The 20,796-nt window shown below is 34.8% G+C and overlaps 3 protein-coding genes across 9 annotated transcripts; 2 read left to right on the forward strand and 1 right to left on the reverse strand.

Annotated features, from left to right (window-relative positions):
• The first annotated feature begins 2,625 nt into the window (after positions 1 to 2,625).
• Positions 2,626 to 6,914, forward strand: LOC143923292 (acylamino-acid-releasing enzyme-like). 7 transcript variants are annotated; one of them, XM_077426777.1, is made up of 14 exons: positions 2,626 to 2,713; positions 3,062 to 3,138; positions 3,226 to 3,437; positions 3,520 to 3,686; positions 3,760 to 3,902; positions 4,050 to 4,317; positions 4,402 to 4,547; positions 4,630 to 4,807; positions 5,358 to 5,473; positions 5,546 to 5,696; positions 5,783 to 5,920; positions 5,987 to 6,284; positions 6,364 to 6,573; positions 6,661 to 6,914. In XM_077426777.1, exons 2-14 carry the CDS (start codon positions 3,127 to 3,129, stop codon positions 6,758 to 6,760), a joined length of 2,139 nt encoding a protein of 712 aa, XP_077282903.1. In that variant the 5' UTR covers positions 2,626 to 2,713; positions 3,062 to 3,126; the 3' UTR covers positions 6,761 to 6,914. The 7 variants fall into 7 exon arrangements, with proteins under 7 accessions (XP_077282903.1, XP_077282928.1, XP_077282921.1 ...); XM_077426802.1 differs by having other exon boundaries at positions 2,628 to 2,697; XM_077426795.1 differs by having other exon boundaries at positions 2,640 to 2,717.
• A 61-nt stretch (positions 6,915 to 6,975) lies between these two features.
• On the reverse strand, positions 6,976 to 12,994 carry LOC143909253 (coiled-coil domain-containing protein 40-like). Its single transcript, XM_077427162.1, has 17 exons — positions 12,743 to 12,994; positions 12,530 to 12,671; positions 12,356 to 12,445; positions 12,149 to 12,281; positions 11,915 to 12,072; positions 11,591 to 11,835; positions 10,763 to 10,905; positions 10,570 to 10,670; positions 10,310 to 10,492; positions 9,983 to 10,228; positions 9,737 to 9,911; positions 9,451 to 9,659; positions 9,260 to 9,379; positions 9,092 to 9,187; positions 7,738 to 7,917; positions 7,510 to 7,668; positions 6,976 to 7,218 (listed from the first exon to the last, which is right to left on the reverse strand). The coding sequence occupies exons 1-17, from the start codon at positions 12,820 to 12,822 to the stop codon at positions 6,976 to 6,978; spliced, it is 2,703 nt and encodes a 900-aa protein (XP_077283288.1). The 5' UTR covers positions 12,823 to 12,994.
• Positions 12,995 to 13,077: 83 nt separating this feature from the next.
• On the forward strand, positions 13,078 to 16,413 carry Ttc26 (tetratricopeptide repeat domain 26). The gene is made up of 12 exons (XM_077433012.1): positions 13,078 to 13,127; positions 13,203 to 13,343; positions 13,453 to 13,639; positions 14,383 to 14,438; positions 14,513 to 14,688; positions 14,768 to 14,914; positions 14,992 to 15,115; positions 15,196 to 15,375; positions 15,446 to 15,643; positions 15,743 to 15,898; positions 15,980 to 16,086; positions 16,155 to 16,413. The coding sequence occupies exons 1-12, from the start codon at positions 13,125 to 13,127 to the stop codon at positions 16,357 to 16,359; spliced, it is 1,680 nt and encodes a 559-aa protein (XP_077289138.1). The 5' UTR covers positions 13,078 to 13,124; the 3' UTR covers positions 16,360 to 16,413.
• The last annotated feature ends 4,383 nt before the right edge of the window (positions 16,414 to 20,796 follow it).

Below are 20,796 nucleotides of genomic sequence, written 5' to 3' on the forward strand. Positions count from 1 at the left end.
TACATTTGGCAACAATTTAAATCATAGTTTTCAACGCATTTTAGAAAACTTTCAACAGTATCCACAAAACTTAAAAACTTTTGTAGGAATTTAAAAAGTAGTAAACCGGGACATTAGGGCGTCCCGAGAGGTTTGTTCGGGACACCGGGACACGAGACTTAAAACTGGTGATAATCCCGATTAATCGGGACGCCTGACAACCCTAAATATGAGCCATTTTAAGCGGCCGTGAACACCGTGCGTGTGAGTCGAAATGTGAGTGTGTGCGTTTCGCGCCTCGCGACATTCCCCATTTTTTGTCCCGCGACAAAAGTTTCACGAACTTTCACGAACGCATCCAATGCTGGAGAAGTGGTTAAGGATGCTCTTAATACACTCAAAACAACTTTGAGCACATGGAAATTCCAGGAAGATGATGAATGTGACCTACACGGTAAAATCGTAGCTAAAAGGTTGCGACAATTACCCCAGGATGAAATAATGGAGATTATGTGTGATATTTATAACATATTTAGGCATTGTGACCAACTAAATAAACCATATTTTTCGCCTTCTACTATATATGATCCATCACCAAATCCCACCTATTCTTATCCAGAAACTACTTCTAATAACCCACTAAATAGAAACTACTCCAATACTCTAATATAACTCACATTCCCGATCAAAGCATAGCCGAAGGTTCACTGATAATTATAACTTCTGATGAAGTTATCCGTCCGGCTACATTCCACAAATGATGAAAAAATGTACAAACATGATTAATTTTTATTTTCGTAATAAATTTTTTAATCAATTTGAACAATAAGATCATTTTAGTGTTTTTATTTAGTTTTATAACTATTTTAGAGCATTTAGTGTTTAGAACTATTTCGTTTAATTACCTTAATTTCCTCTTTCAGTACTTGATTCAAAGCCTGGCGCACTTCTGGTATAATCTTCGATATCAGTAGAGGTGAAATTGTGATTAAAAAGGGAAGACTTTCGAAGCTGTCTCCAGTAGTCAAAAATCGAAATGTAACGGCGAGGCGCATTCTATCCGGGATGGCTTTTCGTAATCTCGTATCTTGTTTAGCAATCATTTGTGAAACCTTATTTAAAGCGGGCTCTTCACTCGCCCGTGAACAACGGCGTGTACTCGCGCCGCGACTCAATGAGTGTGGTGACATCTTTTTACTAACCTCTTCTTACTTTGTTCGCGCCAGTGGCGTAGCTAGAAATTTTGGGCCCTGATACAAAAATTTCGCCCCACTTCCTGACCAGTTTGTTCGCTTCTGATTTTATTTCTTCGTATGAATTTCGTAATTTACAATATGTAAGGTTTAACACCAAAGTGGCTTCGTCTGAACTCTAAAGTAAGATCTCGTTTCTGCAATATTTTCGTACTCGAGTGGCTACACGCCCGACCTTGTAACTTCATACGCAGCTTAGCTTATAAATATGTGTATAGCAGTGGCGTTCGGTGAAATTCTTTCTCTTTTTGTCATAAAGTCCAACTTAATGTGCACGAACAGGATATAAAGGCTGTTCTCCTTGTATCCTGCTCGCGCACATTAAGTTAGGCTGTAGAGAGAGAGAATTTCACCACACGCCACTGGTGTATAGCATCAAATATGATCCATATGTAGGAATCTATCACAACTTGTGCTATTACGCATCTTGTGCTATTATCCATCTAAATATATCGAATAATGAAACAGAACAGAACAGAAAATGACAAAATACTTTCTCACGTATTCCAACAAAAACCAAGTAAGTATGTATAGGACGGGTTAAAGGTTTCGATCGTTTCCCGGCCTATGGAAACTCAGTTGAGTTTGACAGAGGATCGTTTATTTTTGTTCAATTGTTACAATGGCTATTGTATGTACGAAGAGGTTGAGCTTCGGAGAAGTGATCTGGTTGAACTCCAGAGGTTCACTCTGGTGTCTGGAGCTGCTGCGTCACTTTATATACGTTCTGGGTTGGAGCGTGCCGCGCGCAAATGCTTTGTCTTCGTTTCCAGGACACGTGTGTTGGTCACATGTGTTGACCTACTTTCGAGGCGCGTGCTTTATAGCTGTGGGGTCAGCGCCAGGACGCCGTTCGTTTGAGAATGCGGTCATGTGCCACGAGTAAATGTCTTTTTAAGACACGTGTTACGATATCCTGATGACATCACTGTTGGGTTTCGTTCGTTTTACGATCGAGCGATGAACTCTTTCTTCTGGAATGGTCGAAGGGGACGTTGCCCTTGAGTTATGCACGTTTGTACAGGATCGATGATGAGATCACTGGTTTTGATTCGTAATAGCACAAGTCGTGCTAGATTCCTACAATAGGTATCATTACAAATTAAATTGACCGTCACCTCAGTAACAAATAGTTGAAAAAACAAGAATTTTGGGGTTGAGATGTACTCCATATCGATACGGGAGGGTTAAAATCTCAATCACGGAACATCTGGCACCCAAAAACTCCATCAATCGAAATATTGTACTAACGAGAACTCGAGTGCCAGATTGTCGATTGTCGTGCGTGCGATCGCAATTTGCGCAATAATCCGTTAGGCGATCATTTTCACTCTCATTAACAAAATGCCTAAATCAAAGTATAATAAATTGTATAGTGGATGAAGTGAGTCTTATGACCAAAACTCTGATTGTTTACGGCTGTCATTGTGACGGAGCTCGATTCGATTGTGCAAATTGACTCGCTGTATTTATTTCATTGTGTTTGTATAACAATTCCTTTTTACTTTGTTTAATTTGCCAAGAATACAAAAGACTATTTTACTTTTATCTGATTTTTTGGAACAATGAATTATTTAATAATGGTAATGATTTTATTTTTGATATTCTTCATTTCTAGTCATATTTAATACTGAAAATTTGAAATTTACATTTGAATCGTCCCAATGTATTTTATCAATAGTTTTAAATACATTTATTACATAGACAAATCGATTTTTATGCATATGTTGGCATGTTCTATTTGCATATATGATATCTGTTATCATAAACAGAGTGTTTGTTTTTTTTTTTTGAGCATATGATAAAAGATAAAAACTCGTTGTTTTCAGAGTTGAATAAAAGCGAAGTTTACATACTTGGAATTTATCATTCTCTTGTTCTCTTCGGATTAACAATGTCCTCACAAGTAATTTCAACCTATCTACATACATTGTTTTATTTTATTTGTATTTTAGTATTGATTTTAATTTTTCTTACTATGTATGCTGTTCAGCTTGATAGAGTTTTAAATGCATATCGAACGCTTGCTCTAATACCGGCGCTAGCCAGCGCTAAGATTTATAAAAATGGCTCTACAATTATATCCAACTGGACTGAAAGAAACCTGGAGAGAAATAAGACGTCTAAAATCGAATTCACACATAATATCAATAAAGATTTAGAAGTTACTTCGGAAACTAGTTTTGGAATCGATATTACCAATGAGTGAGTTAAACTACCTACATATGTACATTTGTGACAAAATTTCATCACACTGTCTGTGAATAACATGTTTTTATTTTGCCAGATTAATATCGATCATTTCGCCTTCCGAAAATTTGAAAGCTTTGATCAGAGAGAGCACTGATTCAAAGGATGCTAAAAAGCAATATTTGGAAATTTGGAGACGTAGGCAAATAAAACAGTGCATTGATTTGGCCGCTTTAGACATTCATGGCGATGTCTATACCGACTGTAAGATTACAATTTTTCATTGACTTTTTATCATAACAATCGTGATATGTTAAGTACGTGTTTTGTCAAGCAGCTGAATTCGGTAGTTTTAATTGGAACAACACTGAAGATCGCCTAATTTACATTGCCGAAAGAAAACTTCCAAAATCTGAACCATTCTTCAAGAGAAACAAGTCTAATAGTAAAGAAGGAAATGATGACCCTACTCCGTTAAAGGTATAGTATATTCTATATTTGATTTAACATTTCATCTTTACTGAATTCTCTTTCTTCAACATAGTATTTGATTATTATTATACGAGATAGTCTCTTTAATGATATAATAGAATATATGTGTGATAGTTTGTTTTGCATTTAATATAGGGTATTGAATACGATTATAAACCGGAATGGGGTGAACAATTAGTCGGAAAACATCTTTCGTCGATTATCATGTGTCAACTAGAAACGGAAGCTTTTGACGTCATCGATTGGATTCCAGATAGTTGGTGCCCTGGACAAGTTTCTTGGTCTCCCAACGGGGAAGCGATTATTGGCGTTGCATGGGAAACAGAACCCAGAAGATTGGGTCTTATTTTTTGTACTAACAGACCTAGTTTTATATTTAGCGTTACACTTGATAAAAAATATGGTAAGTGAATTTAGTTTAAATATATACATACATATATAACCTCATCGGTTTTGTTAATTTTATAATAATATTTTATCATTTCAGTTGTTGTTTCACCAAAAGGTAAATCTGTACGATCTCCTAGATTCAGCAGCGATGGAAAGTATTTAATCTGGCTGCAACGAGATGATGCTGGACCTCATCACGGATGTCATCAACTTGTTAAAACATCTTGGCCACTTACCGAAGAGGTGCAATTACTTTTTTCAAATCCTTTACATCATATTAATTAATACGCTCATTAATAAGATTGTATTTTAATATATGATTCAGCCTAGTATCGAAGTCGTAATAGATATTGTCGATAAAGAGATATCGATTACTAATAATGAAACATTTACCGGGATATACGCTCAAGGATTTCCAAAAAGGACTTTTGCCGATGATGGGAAACGAATTGTTTTCTCTACACCACAGCGTACAGAAAATCGCTCATATGTTGTAAATTTAGGTACTTACTTATTTAATTTTTTTCAATTTTTATATACATACATACATATTAAACAATCCTTTGAATATTACATAACCAGCAACATAGACTAGCGGTTAGCGTATATTGCTTTCAAACAAAGTGGTCATCCCACTGGTTGCTGCTGACCAGACCTTGTTTATGTGACTTCAAATCAGAGTTTGCCATTTTATCTGATTTTCATTGAAACGGTTCCTGCAAATTGTCGTCCCTGTCCTATCTCTCGCAAAAATTCGTTTTATTCAGCATCTCGATTTTTCGCTAATTTGTATAAAATGCTGTAAATTTGTCCATAGATGTCTCTGTGGATGTTGATCATATTTACCATGTATAATGCTTACAATTTTTCACCATAGATGTCGTGTTGAATGTAAAATATATAACAATTATGTATTTATAATAAATATTTCGTAATCTGTATAGTATACTCGTCGCATTTAGAGCGATCTGTAAGGACGAGTGTGCATGATTGATAAAATAAAAATAAAAATAAAATATGAATAACAATATCTAATGCTACGTTAATTTTTAGATACTCGGCAAATAGTGGACATTTCTGATGTATCAACACCATGCAGCACAGTCGTTTTGGATGTTTATCAGGATATTATATTGGCTGCGAGATCTTCCCTAACAACTCCTGCTCAGGTTTTGTCCAAATCATTGAATATGACATGTGTATAACATTAAATGTATAGTAAATTTATTTATTTACTCCAGTTAGTTATTGGTAAACTACCGAGTGTTGGTAACGAAAAGGCTATTAAATGGACAGTAATTGATGATAATTCTGCACTTGTTCCTGAAGCTATTTCGTCCTCCGATGTCGACTATATGGAATTAATCCATGAAAATGTGTCGGATGTCATAAGTGAATATTTATTTTCCTGTTATACAATGAAAGTAACATTCATTGAAAACAGTAAGATCTTAAAGAATTTTAAATTAATATTTTAGATGATTTTTCCGTATTGTATTTCGGCAATTCAAAGTCATCGTCTGAAAAAGCACCATTTATTATTTACCCACACGGAGGTCCTCATTCAAGTTTTGTAAATTCCTTCAGTATGGACACAGCACTGTTGCGAATGCTCGGTAAATCAATTAAACACATTATATCTTATATATGACATTGTGTTGGTTTTAATTGATATTTTAAAGGATTCTCCGTGGTTTTGGTGAACTTCCGTGGCTCTACTGGCGCTGGACAAAGCCGACTATTATATTTACCGGGTAGAATCGGAGAAGCTGATGTTAAAGACTGCATCTTAGCAGCTGACAAAGCTTTAGAAAAGTATAATGTGGACGCCGATAACTGCTCGCTGTTTGGTGGATCTCACGGTGGCTTCCTCGTCACTCATCTCAGCGGTCAATATCCGGATCGATTTAAATCCGTCGTCGCCAGAAACCCTGTTATTGACGTAGCAACTATGATAAATTCAAGCGATATACCTGATTGGTATGTATTACATGTAATATTCATTCTCAACTGCATGCTACATACATAGATATTTAATTTGGAATTTTGACATTGCAAGGTGTGCCTTCGAAGCTGGATCTGAGTTCACTGAAGTTGGACCAGTCGACAATAATCTATTGAGAACTATGCGAATGTCTTCTCCGTTAGTTCATGCTCATAATGTGAAAGTGCCGACATTGCTGTGTCTCGGATCGAAAGATAAAAGAGTGCCTTACTTTCAAGGAATCGAATATTTTCACAGAATCAAAGCGAATGGGTGTAAAGCCAGGTGACTATTTTCGATTAGGTTTAATAATTGTTTTACTAATCATATTTACACCACTATTTGATTATTATTGTACTGTATTTGTTGTAGAATGTTGGTGTATGAAGACAATCACTCATTGAGCTCTGGAACTGTTGAGATGGACCATTTAGTCAATGCTGGTTTATGGTTTCTTGAACATTTGAAGTAATATCCATGCTAAATTTGTGATCATCATATGTACATACATGATATTATGCCATTCATGAAGATATAATTATAAAATACATATGCATTATAAATACTTTTAGATTTGATACTCAATTTTATAAATAAATTCATAATAAATGTACTTATATCATATAAAAAATTTATTGTTTTATTGTTATTTTTAATATTAATGCAAAGAATTAAAGATACTTTACATTACATTTCTTCATCATTAACATTCAAAGTGTTAAGAATTCGCATTAGCATCGTTCGTTGTTCAGGAATTTCTGTTAATAAGTCTTTCACAAGACTTGTCAACAAATAATTTATTTTTGTCTGTTTGTTGTACTTCAAACATATTCCTGGTTCAGATTTGACACTGTGGACTCTAAGACGGCCGTTCAAAATCAATGAACAGTGCTGCCCGTATCTTTGATTGCGCACTATATTCTCTAAGTTCTGTGTAAATAAATCAATCAATGTAACAATAATCAATACATCAAGTATAAAGAAAATCAATCTGCATATATTTATTTGGTTCGGTGATTACTGGTCACAAATTACTCGTCACAAAGTCACTAAAATCTCTATAACGGAACATCTGGCAGCCGAAAAGTCCATCATACTAACGATAACTATCATAGTAACGAGAACTTGAGTGCCAAATATTGTGTATTCGCGATTTTCATGGCAAAAATTGTCTTTGTGACCACCCCAATGTGACGAATAGTCCAATTACCATTTATTTACCTTTTGCTTGCGCAAGAGATCTTCATCTATACGTTGTCTCAATTTAGCCACCTCATTCTCAATTGTAGAAATCACGATTATTTTTTCTTGAATATTCTTCTCAAGTATGTTCTGTTCGTTGTTTAATGCTTGTATTGAATTGTGATTCAATTCTATTTCCTGCAATACAAGATAATGTGACATGGAAATCGCAAAATAATAATAAATCAATGAATTAATAAAATTTACTTGATTGAGTCTGCGTATATCTGAACGTTTCTCTTTGTTTTTAACAGAAAATGTATATTTGGGAGTATAATTTTGAGGACAGGCTCTAGAACGATTCACTGCAGCCGCTCGTCTCCACACTGCTTGCGCCAAATCAGACGCTAACCTGGCTGCCGTTCTCGACACCTGTCCATGTCTCACCTACATAAATCAATAAGCATTAGCTTTATAAACATGAACGAAAAATATGTCAATTGGAATGGTAGCAATCCATATTTATCGAATGTTTCACTGGCAAAACGCATTCGCATGACGTATGAATGTGAAACTTGGACACTGAACTAAAAATGTATGCTCGGCATAACGAGGAGAGACAGCAAGCGGAACACGTGTGTGAGAAGTATGACAAGGGTAGTGGACATAGTGGATAGAGTTGTAGGAATATAGCACGACTTGTGCGAATCATTGTAACGAATCAAAACCAGTGATCTCATCATCGATCCTGTAGAAACATGCATAACTCAAGGGCAGGCAACGTCCCCTTCGACCATTCCAGAAGAAAGAGTTCATCGCTTGATCGTAAAACGAACGAAACCCAACAGTGATGTCATCAGGCAACCGTGACACATGTCCTGAAAAGTCGTTTACGCGTGGCACACAACCGCATTCTTAAACGAACGACGTCCTGGCGCTGATCCCATAGCTATAAACTACACGTGTACCGAAGACACGTGCCTCGAAAACAGGTCAACACGTGTCCTGGAAACGAAGGCAAAGCATCTGCACACGGCACGCTTCAAACCAGAACGTATATAAAGCGACGCACCAGCTCCCAACACCAGAGTGAACCTCTGAAGTTTAACCAGCTCACTTCTCCGAAGCTCAACCTCTTCGTACATACAATAACCATTGTAACGATTGAACAAAAATAAACGATCCTCTTTCAAACTCAACTGAGTTTCCATAGGCTGGGAAACGGTCGAAACATTTAACCCGTCCTATAAGGGTAAAAGGAAGACCGCAGGGAAGATGGGTAGACGAAATTAGGAAAATGTGTGGGGTGAGATGGATGAGAGTTGCGCAAAACAAAAAGTGGATGGTGAATGGTTGTAGATGATGATGATGACGAATAAAAATTAAAATAGTTAATTTTATATACATATACATATGTATTGTAATGTATTATTTAATTTTGAAAAAGATGCTTTTGTTTACTTCAACAGTTTCCCTATGACAAAATATTGCAATTTTCTTATTACTTTATTTTCTTATTGACAATTAAAAACATCACAGAACGAAAAATTTCAACCTTTCAAACTTTGATCTAGTTGCAAATCTGTCAAATGACAAGAGCAATAATAATTCAAATGTTTACCTGCATTCTGTGAATTTCCATTTTCATCTTTCCAATTTCACCTGTAGCTCCCTTTTCTTCTTTTACTTTTTGCTTCGTTTCAACGGCGATTATTTCCTAGTAAATTTATTCAAGAATATAATATGATATTTCATAAAACAATGAATGAGAATTAAAATATCAACTAACCATTTTTTGCCAGTACTTTATTTTTCTAGTGAGATTATGTAGTTCTATGGCTAATTGCTCCTTTTCGTTTTCAATATCCCCAATTTCTTCTTGAATAGTCATCAATTGCATTTCAGCATCCTATAAAAAACAAAAGGAAAGTTGTAATCAAATCTAATCATTAATATTTATCACCTCGTGAAAATATTCACCTTCAACTTGGCCATATACTCTAACGTCAGATCGTTATACTTTGCTTCCAACACTTTATTATTGCATTTATTTTGATATTTTTGCTTTGAAAGCTGCTCTATGCGAATGAGTTCTGCATCGATTGATCGCTGTACCAAAATACGGTCTCGTTTCAATACGTCGATACGATGTTTCAACTTTAGCGATTTAAACTCCAATATTTGCACATCTTTAACAAGAAATAATTTCAATGAAAATGAGTTGAAATATTATGTTTTACAATAATTGCAAAATAAATATAATTACGTTCTTGAGTAAGCTCGTTTTCTGAAATTTGCTTTTGATATTGATTCGTCAATTGAATCACATGCTTTTGCATCCGAATCCAATTTCGTCGAATATCTTTAGCCATCGTTGTAGATTCAGCAATTTGCACTTCTAATTCGTAGACTTTTCGTTCAATCGGCGACGTTTCTATGCCCTGTAATTAATTATAATATATAAATATGTAATAGCAAACAAATTTTAGTTACAAATCTTAACACATCGAACCTGCGTTTTCTCCAAAGTCGAGTCAATCTTTTTATAAATAATGTCCAAGTTTGTTTGTTGCTTTTCAATTGTGTACAATATTTCTTTTAATTTATTTTCTATGACTGATATTTCTGCCTGTTTTTGACCATATACATTTTTTTCATCGTTAACCAAAATAAACTTTTGAGAATTCACAAATTTCTGCTTTTCTATTTTTAACATTAATTTAGCATGTTGACTTTCGAGACTCAGCATATTTATTTCCTAAAAAAAAAGCCAAAATTTTATTCACCATTACCTATATATTTAGAATACATAACATTTAGGGATAAAAAATATAGATACATTTTTTCTGGTATCGTTTTTCAACCGTTTGATTCTAGCAGCCAAGTCCTCTACTGTCTTATCACTGCTAAGTCTATCTTGTAATTTATCCAAAGTCTCATTTTCAAGTGATATTTTTTCATTAATTAATTTCTCATGCTGCATAGTAATGCTTTTAAAGGAATTACTGTATTTTGAATTCTCCTGCAAAATAATACACATCACAAATTAAATGTTAATATTTTAACCAACCATTCATATTTATCATATCGGATACTTACAAACTTTTCAAAATGCAAATCTTTTTCGGTGATCTCTAATGCAGAACTTGTATCTATAATTGACGCTTCCAGATTTGATTTTTTCTCAATTTCAGTCTCAACTACAAAAAAATATACATATAATAAGACATACTTTTCAATCTAAATCTTTAAAAATGTCTACATAATGTTTGAAAAATTACATAATATATACCTGATTTCGAACAATCCATTAATTCAAAATTTATCTTATTCTTTGTCATCATTATTGTTTCGTGATTTTGCATTTCACTGCTTATTTCTTTCTTTAGTGCCTCAATACTTGATATCACCGTTTTAAATTCACATTGTGTTTTTCTGCAATTTTTAAAATTATTTTCAATGAAACGTTCGATCATTATTAATAACGTATCAAGCGTAAACCCATATTTAACATAAATAAACATGTAACCTAGTTTGTAGGAATCTAGCACAACTTGTGCTATTACGAATCAAAACCAGTGATCTCATCATCGGTCCTGTACAAACATGCATAACTCAAGGGCAACGTCCCCTTCGACCATTCCAGAAGAAAGAGTTCATCGCTTGATCGTAAAACGAACGAAACCCAACAGTTATGTCATCAGGATATCGTAACACGTGTCTTAAAAAGACATTTACTCGTGGCACATGACCGCATTCTCAAACTAACGACGTCCTGGCGCTGACCCCACAGCTATAAAGCACGTGTCTCGAAAATAGGTCAACACGTGTCCCTAACACACGTGTCCTGGAAACGAAGACAAAGCATCTGCACACGGCACACCTCAAGCCAGAACGTATATAAAGCGGCGCAACAGCTCCCAACAATAGAGGGAACCTCTGGAATTCAACCAGCTCACTTCTCTGAAGCTCAATCTCTTCGTACATACAATAACCATTGTAACAATTGAACAAAAATAAACGATCCTCTTACAAACTACACAAATGTGTTTCGTTAGGTCGGGATACGGTCAACATACCTTCCCTGCCTTACAAGTTCTTAAAAATGCTCAAGACTTACTCATATTCTTCGTTCACTGTACTAAGTAGTTTATCCTTTTGTTGAATATTGATGACGGCAGAATTCCACAGCTGAATTAATTGTCGCTGTTCTACTTCCAATGCCTGCAGATCTGCAGTACCATTTCCAATGAGTTCGTTGGCATCCTCGAATTCTTTCAATTTTATTTTAATCTGATCTTCTGCAAGACCGATTTGAGATTCGAGATTCCATACTTCCGTTGTCAATTTATAGACCGTCAAGTCCTAAATATTATACAATAAATAAAAAAAAAGTATACTAGTCAAGTTTTACATTTACATATTTCCCTTGTTGTAATAATACCATTTTTTTCTTTTCTTCGATCAATTGTAATTTGTCTGATTTGATCTTTTCGGATATGCGCTGGTTAACGGCCAATTCTGAATTAGTGTCTTTCTCCCACAGTTCATATTGTCTGCATAATAGTGTGAGAGCTTCTAATTCTCCAAGAAGCTGAGAATCTATACATATTTCGATTACAACCGATTTATCATATTTGCAAATTTTTTAAACTGTATTTTACAATTCAATTTTTACCTTTCTTTTTGTCATCATTTAACGTATTATATTGCTCTTTATAAATTTCTCTGTTCGTTTTGATTATAGCATCCTTTTCGTATCGAACTTTTTCTATATTATTAAACTTTCCTTCTTGCTCAGTTATAAGTTTCTTAAAGAGTATACTAGTTTAAAATCAAATCCAAAATAAATTTATTTATTTATTAAAATAAAAAGATCACTTACCCTTTGTTGACTTACATCCTGTTCCAAGTTATAAACTTCATGACACATTTGCTTTTCATAATTCTCTCTGTTCTTCTTCAAATTTTCAGTCTAAAATCGAATACATTCAATAGTGATATATGCAACTGACTATAATGAATTCACTATTTAAAAAAAAGGCAAATTTTTTAATACCAATTCCAAAATTTCAATTCCGACTCGTTCATTTTCCTTTTCCAAAAATGTATTTAACGTCAACTGAAATTTTTGCATCAACGGATGATCTGGCTCGAGAACAACAAGATTTTCATTTTTACCAACATCCGTATTTTCCCATCTAAATTAATTACAATTATTATAAATTAATTTTACATATTATGTCTATTTAAAAAATAGAAAGGAAAAAACCTTTTCGTATGTTGTTCAATACTGGTGGCAGTATCATTTTCATCATCATCAAAGTATTCCATATCGCCAATATCGTCCATCGTAAACGATACAATCGATTATTTGTGTTTTAAGATGAATTGAAACGAATCAACATTACACTCATGTATAATGTTAACAATTGGATATTGAATAGAGCTTTATTTTAAGAAATTTAGTTTTTTAAAATGTCGTCCAATCGTTCCTACACTAAAAGCTTCCCTTGAAGTCAACAAGTTAATATTGATTTATTTCTAAATATGTTACTCGCTACCATGGCGTATTCACATAGTTTTGTTTGCGTATTTTACCTTAGCAACCACAACAGCAATACAAAACCAAAGTTGATTTAGCTTATGTTAAAATGGTAATTATGCATATTCTAAGACGATCTAGTTAGTGTTTTTGCATTTTTAAAATCCAAATATGTATTGATTATTAGATACTATCGCGTTCAAAACCAGCCAACGCCGTTCAATCATCTGGAAACTATGGCAAATTGCCTCAAAATAAGAAAGGTATTCCAGATCTTGAAGACTTCATAGAGAAACGGGACTATACTGGAGCTCTAACTCTATTGGAAGTATGTCATTAGTACATCAATCATAGTTTCATATTATGACTATTAATGTGCCCTATTTATATATTTATTATTTCACTTCCTCAGTATATCACCATTAAATCATTTTTAGTTCTTGCAAAACACAACGAATGAACCTAACGTGTGGTTCGATATATGGAGTGGATACTGTGCATTTCATCTCGGTGACTACAAACGTGCTTTGGAAATATATGAAAGCTTGCAGGATGCCAAAGTGGAAAATAAAGCTGCCTTAACTGACCTTGATATAAACAGAGCAGTTTGTTATTTTTATTTAGGTAAATAGTAGCATACCTATCAAACTATCAACACATAAATTCAATAAAATTCTCTCTTAATTTATATCTTATTATTTATGAGACTTTCAATACTTTGTCTCAAGAGTGTTATGTGATTTATCCCACTGCATATGTTTAACCTCACGTATTATCTTAACTATTTAAACGCACGTTTCATTTTGAAAAACTACCGATCTTTTCTTTTAGAGTTATCTCTCATTATTTATGAGACTTTCAATATCTTTATTGCTTGCAGACTTTACAGTCACATATTCTGTTTAGATACATTTAAATATCTTTTAATCTACTCTAATTTATGCGACTTCTAATTCGAATTTTATTTAAGACGATACATTCAAGAACCTGCTGAAATCCAATCTTTATTGCTGCAGTTGCATTTGGTAAAGTATGTGTATCCACTCAATAATGTCTCGATAACTTTCAAGGGCTATACATAAATCAAATACTAAAACTTAAAAGTCTTGCACGCGGATGTGCTTTGTATCTTAATCACTCTGTTATTTTACCAAAATTATGTGATTGGTTAAAATTATCACCCGTATTGTATAAATACTCAAGTTAACCATATTGAACACCACTTATGTTAGCACCTCGAGACTATTACATAACTTGTACATTAATCTCGTTTATATTTATTGCTATTTAAAAGAAAATAATCATTTGATAAAATCTGTGACTATAATATTCTTATACCATCTCCGTAACAGTTTATATTATTACAGGGATGTATAATGAATCACAAGAAATAGCAAAATCAACAAAAGAAAGTCCTTTGAAGGTAGTTTTACTATATATTTTTTTCATTTAAATTATTAATGTCGGAATATTTTCAATGATTTTGATTTCTTTCAGAATCGCATTATTTTTCATTTGGCGCATAAATTGGGCGACGAAGCAACTTTAATGGATCGCCATCAAAATTTGATGGATATTGCCGAAGATCAACTTAGCTTAGCGTCTATACATTACCTTAGAGCCCACTATCAAGAAGCTATAGATATTTATAAAAAACTTTTATTGGAAAATAGGTAATAAACATGCATGTACTTAATATATTTTACATTGAGATTTTGTGAAATTATTTTAATTATTACATACCCATTACAGAAATCAATTAGCATTAAATGTTTATGTTGCATTATGTTATTACAAATTGGATTATTATGATGTTTCTCAAGAAGTTTTGAGTGTTTACTTGAATCAACATTCCAATTCTACGATTGCTATAAATTTGAAAGCATGCAATCTGTTCAGGTATCTAATAAAAACAATATTAACTCTTTCAATTTTATGTTAAGAAATTTTTAAGACGATCTTCACTTATTTTTAAGATTATATAATGGTAAAACTGCTGAAAACGAATTAAAGAACATTGCTACAGACCAACATACCTTCGGACATGATTTAGTCAAACATAACTTAGTTATTTTCAGAAACGGTGAAAGTGCACTGAAAGTAAATATGTGAATTCTAATTGTTTTCAAATATTTTTTAGTTGCATAAATTATACAAAACACATACGAATTTGGTTTCAGGTATTGCCGGGACTAGTAGGTGTAGTTGGAGAAGCAAGATTAAATCTTGTCGCCCATAGACTTCGAAATGGTGAACCGAAGGAGTCTTTAGAACTTTTAGGAAACTTAGAACCTGCTGTTCCATTAGAATATATACTAAAAGGAGTTGTACATGCAGCTTTAGGACAAGAAATCGATTCAGTGAGTGCAGTGTCTAGAAAAGAATTAAATAAATGTTTAGTTTTTTATTGGGTTTTTTTAATTCTTTTAGGAGGAACATATAAAAATTGCCCAGCAATGTCTCCATTTGGTTGGAAGCTCTGCAAGCGAATGTGATACTATTCCAGGTCGACAATGCATGGCCTCTTCTTATTTTTTATATGGACAATTTGAAGAAGTTCTTGTATACCTTAACTCGATTAAGAGTTTCTTTGTTAATGATGATACGTTCAACTACAATTATGGTCAGGTACTAATATTTTTCGAGATTTTTTTCTCATAATTCAATACTAATAAACATTATTTACAATTATTAACTATTACTTTATTCTATTTGTGTATTTATTAGGCAAAATGTGCAACTGGGTATTACAAAGAAGCTGAAGAATCTCTATTAATGGTACAAGATGAAACCATCAAAAATACATTCACATATGCCGTGTGTTTGTGCCGATGTCACATCATGAACAAGCATTCTCAATTAGCATGGGAAATTTGTCAAAAGGTAATGTATTTAGCATCATTGCAAAAATTAAATAAACCATTCCTTCAATGGAACAATTCTCATAAAGATAAGTGAATTTAGTTTGCAGGTACTCCTGAATATTTTAATTTGCTTCAAATTGTCGGAAACGATTCATACAGAATGGGTGAATTTTTAGTGGCTGCAAGGACGTTTCATATGCTTGATAGGTATAAAATGTCTATTTTTAAACAAATAAAGTTTTTATATATTAAATTAATGGCCGATTTCGTTGCAGATTGGAACCAAATCCCGAATTTTGGGAAGGCATGCGAGGGGCTTGTGCTGGAGTCGTTCAAGCCGTAGCAGCTGGACGGGAAACTCCTACAGCTCTTCGTGAGATGCTTCATCTTCTCAGATCTACTCCACACGCTCAAGCTGATTCTATCATTAGAGTTATTATTAATTGGGCAGATGATATGCATTTTAATGTATTAGATTGAATAAATTACTTATAATTATGTTTTGATTTTCATTAAAACACAAACATACATATGAATATATTTTATTATTTATTACATGGTTAATTAAGTATTAAAAAATATATATTGGTGAGCTTATAGGACGAGTGATAGGTTTCGACTGTTTCCCGGCCTGTGGAAACTCAGTTGAGTTTTGAAGAGGATCTTTATTGCTCGATCAATATAGGTACATTTGTATGCACGGCGAAATAGATAGTTGCTTCGACGGAGTGAACCAGGTCGAGCTCACTGGCGTTAGTTGCTGATGTACCGGTGCATCTGTTTCAGTTAGACACTAGGGTCTCTGACCCGGGTCGACCCGGGACAGACATTCCCGGGAATTTGCGGAATTTTTGTTGTCCCGTGTCCCGGGAATTTTTATCTCGAATCCCGGGAATTGGATTTAAAAAAATCTTGAAAACATACAACATTTTCACGACTATAAACGAAGGGAAATAATAAATCAAATACACAAAGAATCGTAAAATATTCTCAAAAATTAAAATCGAAGAAAGAAGAAGCCTAAAACTGATTTTTTTAACACAAATTTTAAATAATTCTGATTTCATACCGAACAAAACATTATTTAAATGTTGTAATAAAAGCGAATGTATATCCTACGGTAAAACTATTATGAAGCGAGTATATCCTTCTTGTATTGACGATTCCACATTGGAAGAAACTCTTTTAAATTCGGATGAAGATGAAACAAGTGTGTGTTTGACGATGAATAAAGAATTAAATAAGGAGTTGTAGGAATCTCGTCATCGTCATCGTCATCGAAACATTCGAGAATATTCCACAACAACAAACCACATTCCTTGCAGAACTCACCACACGTAAACAACACGTGCACTTCTTGGAATCAATCGCCAGTTCCTTCGAGAATGTTCCACCCCTCACACTCGAGCGGAACAAAACCAGTCGAACCACACCTGCAGCCATTATATTAAACTCAAGCGGAACGCCCCTACCAGTCGAGCGGAACCAAAACGGTCGAAACACGCCGCCACCATTAAACTACATCGAGCGGAACGGCGCCAATCGTTCCAGAAAATTCTACCCCTCGACAAAAGCAAATTCCTCGCTTATGCATCAACAACCACCACCATCGGTCAGCTGATTCCAGAAACACTATAAAAGGAGGTACAACCCAAACAACGCCAGTCGACCCACAGCAGCAAGCGTCGACACACAGCAGCAGACCAGAGACCTTCTGAACATAGCCGAACAACGAGCCAGCAACACACTGCCGCATCCAGAGACCTTCTGAACATAGCCGAACGACGAGCCAACAACACACTGCCGCATCCAGAGACCTTCTGAACATAAACGAATGCCGAGCCAGCGACACTCTACCATATCCAGAGACCGCTGAACGCCATACTTTTGCCCAAATATAATACCTTTGTACAACCATAGGCAAACAATAAAACTTTATAAAACAAGCACAACAGTGTTTCGTTAGGCCGGGATACGGTCAACACACATGTACCCCGCCTACAGAGTTATCAAAGTTATCACAAAACAACAGTGGCGGCTCGTGATAATTTTTAGTGGCGGGGCTGCACTGAAAAGATGTCTAAAAAATGTCACCATAATTATTCTATCATGTCATAACAGGACAAAATAAGCACAATTTTTGGCGTACGACCACTTACATGTGGATTTAAGTATTATTGAAAAAAAACTAGCAAAATTCACCACCCATTAAAGGGGTGCGTCCAAACGCGATGAAGATTTCGAAAAATACGCTGGTACTCCAGTAAGATTGCTAAAAAAAATTCGTTCTTGCTGGTTTCGCGACGCGGATTAAAAAAAAAACCCAAAACCTTTCAAAAACTTAACCCCCTAATTCGTAACGAAAAACATTAACCTGTTGACAATGCATCGATACATCGGTTGTTTCATCTGCCATAACAGCTAGATAAGTTGCTTTTTTTATTTCAGCACTTATTTGTTCCCTACACACGTTCAAAATACAATCTAAAAGTTCATTTTGAATAGTTTTTGATGTCCCTTTAAAAACCGAAGAAGTTTGAAAATGTTTTTTAAAGAATCGTCGAAATTTTGTGAATATTCTAGAAGCCCCCGAAAAACTCCTGGATTTTTTGAATTATCTGTTTCATCGTGTCCCCTCATTGGCATTTCAAATTTACCGCAAAATTTAACGCAATCAATAATTTTAAATAAAACATCCCGATTTTTTTTTTACGTTTTCGTTATGCTTATCTATTTCCCGCCGACAAGCGTCCCAAAATCGTGAGATTACACACATTTTTTAAGTGTTCGACACTTCCCTCGTGTTTTTAAATTTATCGTTTAAATGTTTTAAGTCAATAACTCCTGTTTTCGTCCAAGATGCTTCGCCTGGCGACTCGCCTCCAAACAAAAGACACGGATAACAAAATAACGCGTTTTTTTCTGTACATCTCGTTAACCAATTGTATTTTTTATAAATGTCTGGATTAAATTTTCGCGAGTAACTAAAAGATCTACTAGTTGCAGGCTGTGAAATAATTAAATTGGGCGTGAGGCAGCCTAATGCTTTTATAGCGACTTTTTCGGTAAGTTCTAGTCGCGAAAAGTTCAAATTTTGTAAATATTTTACTGAATTCTTTTGTTCTTCCATTTTTAAAAGAAAAAAAATCTTAATATATTTAAATAAAAATTACGAGAAAAAGTTAAACAGATTTGAAAAAAGTTTGCTGTTATCAAAATGAAAACGACTCACCGAAGATTTGATGAGGGCTCGTACGCAACCAATTAAGAGTAACGAAAACGAATAAAGCTGTGATCGTGCGATTCAACTAATCAAATGTAAGATCAAGCGCGCGAAATCTTAAACAAACTGACAGATGAATGTCGTTTAACAGGCGAAGGCTGCCGACTGTCCAGCCCAAAACGGAAGAGTGAGTGAAAGAGAAAGAGCTATCTGCAGTTGCAAATAGCTCTTTCTCTTTCTCGTTCCGAAACTCCGGGCTGGGCAGCGTTCAGCTCGGCGCTGTAACACTTTACAGCCAGTACAGCAACATTTTAATTCATCTGTCACCATACAAGTTAATGGGGTCTTCGAAACGGTCAACATTACTTACAATATCACCCTTTTGGATATGGGTGATATTGTAAGTAATATTTACTCTGTCGAAGGCCCCAATAGTTAAGTCCATCCAACTAATAAAAAAATATCATTAATAAATAAAATATTAAATGTATTATTAAATATATATCTTAGAATTTTATAGGAGGGTCTGCAGCCCGGCAGCCCATTAGGACGAGCCGCCACTGCAAAACAACCTCGAATTTAAAAAATAAATTAAAATATACTTGCTGACAGGAGACAAAACCAATAATTTAAAAACATTGTTTTCGTCCCATTGAACAATAAAACCAACTTCGACCGAAACTGAAAGAGTTTTTTCCATAGCTAGAAATTTTTGTACCAAATCTAGAATTAGACTTTCGGATTCTCATTTAAATATTTTAGTATTCTTAAGAAGCTACTGTAGGCGGGGTACTGTGTGTTGACCGTATCCCAGCCTAACGAAACACTGTTGTGCTTGTTTTATAAAGTTTTATTGTTTGCCTATGGTTGTACAAAGGTATTATATTTGGGCAAAAGTATGGCGTTCAGCGGTCTCTGGATATGGTAGAGTGTCGCTGGCTCGGCATTCGTTTATGTTCAGAAGGTCTCTGGATGCGGCAGTGTGTTGTTGGCTCGTCGTTCGGCTATGTTCAAAAGGTCTCTGGATGCGGCAGTGTGTCGACGCTTGCTACTGTGGGTCGACTGGTCTGGTGTTTGGGTTGTACCTCCTTTTATAGTGTTTCTGGAATCACCTGACCGATGGTGGTGGTTGTTGATGCGTAAGCGAGGAATTTGCTTTTGTCGATGGGGTGGACTTTTCTGGAACAATTGGCGCCGTTCCGCTCGATGTAGTTTAATGGTGGCGGCGTGTTTCGACCGTTTTGGTTCCGCTCGACTGGTAGGGGCGTTCCGCTTGAGTTTAATATAATGGCTGCAGGTGTGCGTCATCTGGGTTTCGTTCCGTTCGAGTGTGAGGGGTGGAACATTCTCGAAGGAACTGGCGATTGATTCCAAGAAGTGCACGTGTTGTGTGGTGAGTTCTGCGAGGAATGTGGTTTGTTGTTGTGGAATATTCTCGAATGTTTCGATGACGATGACGATGACGAGATTCCTACACTACTTTAAATAAGTTTACCTTTATAATTAAATTTTTTCGAGTTAATAGATACATATATTATGTATTGTTTTGTAAATAAATAAATATTTTTTTAATACAAAATATATTAAATTGAAAAAAAAAAGTTTTTTTACAAGTGTCCCGGGATCCCGGGAATCCCGGGAACGATCCCGGGCTCCGTCCCGTGTCCCGGGAATTGAAAAAGTTCGGGAAATCA

The sequence above is a fragment of the Arctopsyche grandis genome, chromosome 1 (genome assembly GCF_051622035.1).
Source record: "Arctopsyche grandis isolate Sample6627 chromosome 1, ASM5162203v2, whole genome shotgun sequence".
Classification (NCBI taxonomy): Eukaryota; Metazoa; Arthropoda; class Insecta; order Trichoptera; family Hydropsychidae; genus Arctopsyche; species Arctopsyche grandis.